Source organism: Scophthalmus maximus, chromosome 16, assembly GCF_022379125.1.
Source record: "Scophthalmus maximus strain ysfricsl-2021 chromosome 16, ASM2237912v1, whole genome shotgun sequence".
Classification (NCBI taxonomy): Eukaryota; Metazoa; Chordata; class Actinopteri; order Pleuronectiformes; family Scophthalmidae; genus Scophthalmus; species Scophthalmus maximus.
Window position 1 is genome coordinate 11,414,232 of NC_061530.1, and position 8,031 is coordinate 11,422,262.

Here is an 8,031-nt window from a genome sequence, read left to right on the forward strand (position 1 = left end):
CTGCTCTGTTCACGTGACCTTCAGTGAACACTTGATCGTCATGCATTCACTGCCCATGTGTCTGCTAACTCCTGTGTAGGAGCTTCATTTAATGGATATTGATTTGATTCTTTATGATGAGGAATAGTTTAATTGCCCTTCAATAAAATTCGGTTTATTTGTGAGTTGGCACTTGTCAGATGGATCCAAAACTACATTAATATTCCAAAGGATTTCATTGTCTTTAACAACTATTCTGTAGTATCAAGGCACTATATATAAATATATATATATATATATATATATATATATATATATATATATATATATATATATATATATATATATATATGTGTACTCCATATTTGTAAAATCTACATGGTGATTTCTCAAAGTACTTTATTTCATAAATACATCATCATTTCAGAGTAAAATGTTGTATCCTTTTATTTCAATATCGATACCATAATTATGAAGTAGTTAATCAGTTAGTAAATAAATAATGTCATCATTATCTCCAAAACCCGTCTTCCCTGGTACTGGTGTCATATGGAATTTGAGAACGTAATCACTCACTGCACGTTGCTTCAGTTCATAAGATATACGATAATATCCCAGTTCATATATCGCAAAAGGCCTTTCTCCTTTCGTTTCTGCAGTCGTGTATCAGTCTGGCTGGAGCTCAGACAGTCGGGGCTTTAGTATTCATACCATGCTGTCAAACCTAAACTTTTCACTGCAGTCACGTGACACGCAGTTCCAGAATCTATTTGATAACCTGCCACGACGAGGTGTTCCCTGCTTTGTCTTTGAAAAGTGATTGAAATTCCACACGCCTATACACCCACCCATCCGCCAAATACAACCGCGGCACGCAACGAACCTTACAGAATGTAATAAAAAAAGGTTTCTTCACCAGCAACACGCGTGACATATATAAAAATTGTCAAAACAGTCCGATCTGTTGAACCCCCCCCCCCGCACAGAAGGTGAAGGGAGGTATAGCACAGATTCAGCCATTTTCTAAGAGGCTTCAGAATTCAGTCATGATGTCAACGTTTAGTCTCAAGGGCCATTGTTTCTTAAAATCATGAAGTAGCAGGGGATTTAAAAAGTGAACCAGCATGCATTGTTTTGTGTGACAAATGCAATTCATCGAGGTCAAGGCTCCACATGAGATAGAATCAGCGATTCCATAAATGTATTTGTGCATCTGTTTCGTTTAATGACGTTCATGGACACAAGCATTGTGGAATAAGGCAGTGATTCAAAACCTTTCTGACAAAAATATAAACATAGATTTTGCAAATGTTAGCACAAAATATATATACTGTGGTGAGGTGCTGCGTGTTATAGCATGTACGGACTCATCTGACGGAAAGAAAGAAAAGATTTTTTCGACTCTGTGTAGAATCTGATGAGACCAACACTTAGTAACATTAGGTGGGTCACACTTGTGTCATGGCTTTACACTTTGGATTTACCACCGCAGCGCTGCAGCTTAATGCCGCTCCCCCTGAAGACTTCACTGACATTTTCCAAGGTCTTGCTTTCAAACCCGGCCTTGATTAGTGAAGCAGGTTTCGAGAGGAACTAATCCCATTCCATGGAATTTTCTCTATCCCTCCCTCTCTATCTGTTTTTTTTTTCATTTCTTATAAAGGAGTCAGCAAACGGGGAATCTAGTCAGTAACAATCCTCAGTAACGGGAAGATAAATCACGTGATCCTGAAGCTGAGATGATCTCTATATTGAACGACAAACAGGATGCTGATGCTGGCTGGCAGCTGATCGTTACAAGAGCAAAAAAAAAAAGCAATGTCATCTTATATCTCGCTCTGTCCATTTGTGTCACTTGACACTGCTTTTGTTGTCTCGCACCAAAATTATCTGGAGACTGCTGACGGTCCGTAATCCACCTTGGCCACGGTATATTACTGTGGGCAAAACCATTTTTGGAAAGGGATACATAAATCTTTCTTTAAAAATATGTCTCAAACCTTTACTCCCACTTAAAGTCGTGACCCACCATTTCATAAAACTTAACATTGTACGGTCTGTAGAAGTCTCGCAATTGCTCAATGGCATCTCTGTCTATCTGCACATGAGTTCTGCCCTTGGACTTGCCCAGGCAGCGGGGCGAGCCGCTGCTCTCCGGCTTCTTAAGGCAAGGGAAACCCTTGGTGCGGTTGAAATAGAAGTGTTTGTCTGTGACTATGCGCTTCAACCCAAGGAAGTCCTGCACCCGGGCCAACTCCCCTGCTGGGTCTGTGATAAGACGCTCTCCGCTCACAAAGTGGATCTGAGCCAGGGGGAAGTAGCGGAGCCAGTTTTCGAGGTGCAGGGCGTACAGGCCGATCCGGATGGCGTTCCAGGACGTGTCCACGAGGCCCAGGCACTGGTTCCTGAAGGCCAGCTCCTGGAAGCTCGGCAGGTCAGGCGTTTTGGATAGAGTCTGAGTGTAATCTGATATTGCACGAGTGACGGGGTCTCGCACCACCACGATGAGTTTGGTGTTCTGGGACATGGCAGAGATCCGGTGTGGCGTCTCTCTCGTCACAAAGTAGCTCGGCGTCTTCTCCATTGTGATTTGGCTTTCAAGAGTCCTTGGCATTAAACCTCTGGATGAGAGATATGAAAACACAAGAGGAAAGTTCCAGTAAGATAAAGATTTCTCATTTACACCGAAATTACTAAATATGTTGTTTTTTTTCCCCCCAATTGCTGAGGAGTTGCAGACACAGAGGACATAATGTCCTTGTATTAAATAAGTGTGTTTTAAATGCCTTTTGAGAATAGCCAAGGCATAAAACCCCTCACTAAAGGAGAAGCTCCAGTTTGGCTGTGAACCTAGTTTCTCCATGAACTGTAAATGATAACAGGAGCACTGAAGCAGTGTCACAGAGTCTGTTGTCACTGGAGACTTGTCTTGCAGACAGCTCTCTTGTGAATCAGCCCTGCGCGGTTCAGGAGCAATAAATCACTATGAAATGCAACAGAACACATATAGCAGAGTGACTCCGTTGGGTTACTTCTGGGTCTTCAAAGTAGGCCACTGTGGTCTTTGAAATAAATGATTTGAACAGGTACGACGCCTTCACGGAGCAAAAGTTTGAAGTTTGATTGGGAAACCATCAAAGACCAAGGACAGACTTTGAAAGGGGCCCTGTAAATTTAGCTGTTGCTAAAGATTATTTTCACGACCGATTCATCTGTCGATTATTTTCTCATTTACTCAGTTTATCATTTGGTTTATATCACATCAGAAAACGGTTTATAAGCACCATAACAATTTTCTAGGTCCCACATGTAATGCTTTGCTTTAACTGACCAGCATAATTAACAACTTTAAATATTACATCCAATGGTGAGACAAGGAAAAAGGGGAATTTTCAAATATATATTTGAGAATGTTAAACTTTAGAGAATGGATTTAGATTTTGTACCTGAAATTGACTTAAATCATTGGTTGTGATAGTTCAAATAGTTTGCTTCATAAAAACTATGGAAACAAGTCATTTTTGCAGCCCTATCTGTAAATTAAAGTGCCCATGTGTTTTGGGAAGTTTTACAGCATCTTCAAATGATTCTGGAGGTTTAAAGTTTGATTTGTAGAAAAATCAGACTAGCACAACAAAGATTTTCTATCCGCTGCTTTTAATCAATGGATCTGTGTCCCCAGGCTGTATTGCCCCTTTTTTTTGTACTGGGAGCAAACTATGAAATGACTGTTTATTTGTTTTTCCACAGGAGGGCCCGTTCCTGGGCCACCTCGCTCTGCTCAAACTTGTGCCATTATTGCATTTCTTCTCATCTGTTCTCCCCAGTCACCATCTGATGTATTCATGCCCAAGGAAGCTACCGTCAAGTGTCTGCATCACTTCTCTGTTGTCTTTCTTTTTTTAAATTTTTTTTTTAATACATTTCATGAAACAAAACATTGGCACACTCGATCGCACATTGAGAATCTGACTGTTCGAAAAAACAATAATTTGGCCTTCACCGATACATGTTTACAAGAGAGTTTCAGGCGGCGATCTGCACAAGTCAAGCGGGTTGGCATTTGACCTCGACAGCTCTGGCAGCTGCCAGTCAAGGTATGTAATGGATGAGACACGTCTCCGAGATAAAAGAGCTTCAGCCTCCGAACGTCCCGAAGAGTGCCAATTAGAGGAGATATCTGGCTCCGTAATTATTTTATGATACTGCTGATACACATACCTCCTGCGGAGCCCCTGACGGCCAATCGTTGACATGAAAATGTATTTGGAGGGCGAGTGTGTAGCTGTGTTTGTGTGCTTATGCACAATGCTTCAGGAATGAACCATAACAGAGGGCTGCTTTAAATTTGAAAAAAAAAGAAGAAAAAAAATCAGATGATGTGGATGTGTCGGGTTGTGGGATATGTTCATACAATACGATGGGGATGACTTTGTTAAAAGTGCATCATTTGGCAGTTTAAAAATCAATAAATCATTCACTGTAACAGAGGGGACACTGGCCCAGACGCCTGGCAGCTACAGAGGAGCCCTGCACGCTGCAGTTCACTCTGTTTGTCCGCAGAGGCTGGATTTTGATGAGAAATCTGATGAATTGCTCTTCAGCACATCTTGAGAAAAAAGAAAAAGAAAAAAAAGAAACAGGGCCACTGCTCTGACTGCTGTAAACAGAGCCCCCAAAGTTGTCTGGAGATTAGAACATGAAATGAGTCAAGAAACTGCGGAAAACACATCAAGCGTGTTTACCCGCTGTACACAGAGAGGCACCCATGGAGAGGGGGGAGTGATACGACGACTGTGGTGGGCCCACAGACAGTTAGAAGCTGATTTTACACGAGGAGAGGTTTTGATTCTCAGCAGCGCCCTACACTCGTCTCAGCTTGCATGTGAATAATTGTAGCCTATTTTCTCTACAGTACCATGAGCTTTTTGATAGCCAATTAGACTGTTTCAGTAACATCCCCTAACTACAGTAAGTGTATATCATCAGCCTGAACTTGCCATCAATTCCCTTTAAATTCCATGGGTAGAATGTTTATAATTACTACTACTTCTAACTATAATAATATTAATAAATTAGACATATTAGCCAAATATCATCATGTTTTAGATTACTACGCAGAGTAGTACCGTACTGCAACAGAAACATTGCACATGTCCTCACCATTCAGTTGCACACATACTGTACACGAAGGACAGACTCCCATGGGTCTTTGAGGGTGACATGGCAACACTTCTACCAACCAATTGGAACCTCTTACAGATTAGACAGAGTCACTGCGACTCATTTTAAGATCCACAACGTAGATCATTTGTTACACCTGAACTCGCAGTCTCTTACTTTATCCGAATACGCATGCAGTCGTGCAGGTTCAGTGTGAGGGGCAGATGATTGACAGGCGACAGACGGACACGCCCCTGTGCAGGTGACACGTGCTCTCACCTGTACCACTCCAGGCCCCGGTCGTAGTTCCTGTCGAAGAAGTGCGTCTCGGTGCCCGCGGCGCGCACATCTGGGTGGATCCTGATGAACTCCAGCACGGCTCTCGTCCCTCCCTTCTTCACACCGACTATGATGGCGTTTGGTAACTTTTTACTCCCGAACTTCGCATTGCCCGCCGGGGGACCGGGCGCGTCGTTCCCGACGGCGCGGAGCGTGGACGGGGGCCGCCGGTCGGCTCGTTTCGCCCGGGGTGCCTCGGCGCCGCTCGGTCTCGCGTCCGGCGGCGGCAGCGCGCAGGGGATGGATTTCTGAAGGCGCCTTTTGGCTCCGTCAGCCAGGAAGAGTTGACAGCTCGGCGTCGGATCACCTGTCTTCCGCATGATGGTTTCGACGGGGAACAGTGCGCAGTAGCACAGGTAGGAGAGTAGGAGGGACAGCAGGCAGACGGAGGTTCTCGTGAGCCGGTGCGAGAAGGGGAGAGGTCGACTGAGGAGGAGCACGCATGCCATCGCTCCATGGGTATGAACAGTACATGGTCTTCTAATTGATTCCGCTCTCCTTCCTTTCTGGTTGTTTTTTAGTCGCACAAGTGGCTGCGCCGCGCCGCGCACTCCAAAGCAGAAAAGGGAAGAAGAAGAAATACCAATCTGAAAACTTCAAGTCACTTGGTGGCCACCGCTTCCAATCACTTTGGTCGTAGGGGTCGAATGAAGCCAAACCCGCGTGCGTCCCCCGTCGCCTCAGTTCCTCAACTGCGCGCGGAGTTCGGCGGCGACATCCTCTCCCCGAGAACTCCTGGACGCCTCCGCGGTCATCGTCGCGCGCGCGCGGGGAGCAGGGGAGGCGGGAGCGCGCGCTCCGGTGACTCGAGCGGACTGTCGGCTCCGGACCCGCCGAGCGACGGAGAAATACTCTACCGCTGTGACGTCACCGCATCTCTGCAATCTGGAAAAGAAGAAGAAGAAGAAGAAGAAAGCATCCAGCTCCCTCCTCTCATCCATCTGACTTTAAAGCACGGATGCTTCTCTACAAGCTTTTTTTTTCTTCTTCTTCTTCTTTTCTTTTGCTCTCCATTGAGCAAAAGAAATCTGGGGGATTTTATTTCCCCGGTATAGAATCTGACTATTTCGCAGGTTGCTGGAGCACGACGCAAAAACCTATGTGATTAGAACCGAGTGGAACAGTGGTGAGAGTTAATCCAACGATTGGTTCAGACATGTTTACACCAAGAGGCACGTGACAGTGTTTAGAGATGAAACACATCTATGAACATCCATAATTCATCATGATTACTAATTTATTTCATTTGCTGGTGGGTTTAAAAATATATATTTTAGTAAATGCCAAATTCTGGCTGCTCAAATGGGATCAAAATGATTATTGGTTGACTGAGAAATTCACAATCAGCTTATTCCCTATTATCAAGATTTCCACTTCCACTCGTGGCTGAGCGAGTGATTGCACTCGCATTAAACTCTTGACTGCATCAATACATTCACATGCAAAGCTTATGGGTACGTCTTGATCACCAAACACAATCAGATTGAGTGGTGACAACATCAATACAACTAAGAGTGGTGTAAGTCCACATGTATTCATCCCACTGAGTTTCCCTGGATTCTTTTCGTTAACATGTTTTGTTGACAGTCTAGAGTTTGGAGGGGACAACAAAAACTCCATTGGCATTGAGGAAACCACAGCGTGGCCATTCTATACTCTCTATGAGTGGCCCAGGGATTCTGAGGCCGTGGATCAGTTGTCCCCTTTGCTCGGTTGGTGTAATCCAGCCCCGTGAGGCCTCCTGCAGCCTCAAACCAGTAATCTCGTCCCAGGGATCACTCTCCTCTTCGGCAGGGGGAAGTGTTTGGGTGTTGTTGGTGTCAGCAGTGTGCGCAGTGTTGGGTCATCCCTCTTAGTTTCCTGATGACTGATACAAATGCAGACAAGCCCGGGGTGCAAACAGAAGAGGATACAAACTCCCAGGGCCGCGGATACACACAGGGAGGAGTTGAGGTGTCACAGTGTTGCTCCCGCGGGTGTCTGCGCCCAATCTCGGAGGCCGCTGATTAAAGAATGATTTATAGGGGCTGGTCGGAGAGGCCCGCTCAGCAATTCGTCTAGTGAATGAGATTTTTCCTCAGGAAGAGGGCGGGTAAATCAAACCTTGGGGCGAGGAGTCGGCAAAGCTCGGCGATAGGGCTCAGTGATTAAATGTTATAATCGCCTCTGCTGAGTGTGTGGATTGTTGTTTTTTTTGCGGTGCCACTTTCAAGGATACTGCTCCCTAAAATCAGTTTCACCTTAGTTTAATTTAGAGAACACATGTCCTGGTTCTGTTTATTACAGAGGTAATTGTGGACTGACATAAACTATGACAGAAGTGCAGCGTGGAACAATCCGATTCCATGCCATTTGTTTTACACTTTTGTGATTTTACAAAAGAGATTATGTCAGAGAATGTACTCGGAGAAAATTTTAAACCAAAGGCAAGTGATACAAGAACCTATTTTTCGTGAATTGTTATCTAAATTTAGGGGAAGCAAACAAAACCAAAAGAAAAATATCTAGCAACCGTTGTTTTTTCTTTATATGGTTGGATGTCCTTTTGGA

The 8,031-nt window shown here is 44.5% G+C and overlaps 1 protein-coding gene across 1 annotated transcript; it reads right to left on the reverse strand.

Annotated features, from left to right (window-relative positions):
* Positions 1 to 1,175: 1,175 nt before the first annotated feature.
* LOC118287893 (heparan sulfate glucosamine 3-O-sulfotransferase 2-like) lies at positions 1,176 to 6,009 on the reverse strand. The gene is made up of 2 exons (XM_035613535.2): positions 5,422 to 6,009; positions 1,176 to 2,600 (listed from the first exon to the last, which is right to left on the reverse strand). The coding sequence occupies exons 1-2, from the start codon at positions 5,928 to 5,930 to the stop codon at positions 1,982 to 1,984; spliced, it is 1,128 nt and encodes a 375-aa protein (XP_035469428.1). The 5' UTR covers positions 5,931 to 6,009; the 3' UTR covers positions 1,176 to 1,981.
* Positions 6,010 to 8,031: the final 2,022 nt, after the last annotated feature.

What these genes read in the sequence shown, in the direction of transcription:
- LOC118287893 (XM_035613535.2), bottom strand. Translation starts at nt 5,930, where the DNA reads ATGGCATGCGTGCTCCTCCTCAGTCGACCTCTCCCCTTCTCGCACCGG. An exon ending in CGGGGCCTGGAGTGGTACAG is followed by an intron (nt 2,601 to 5,421) that starts GTGAGAGCACGT and finishes TCTCTCATCCAG; the next exon opens with AGGTTTAATGCCAAGGACTC.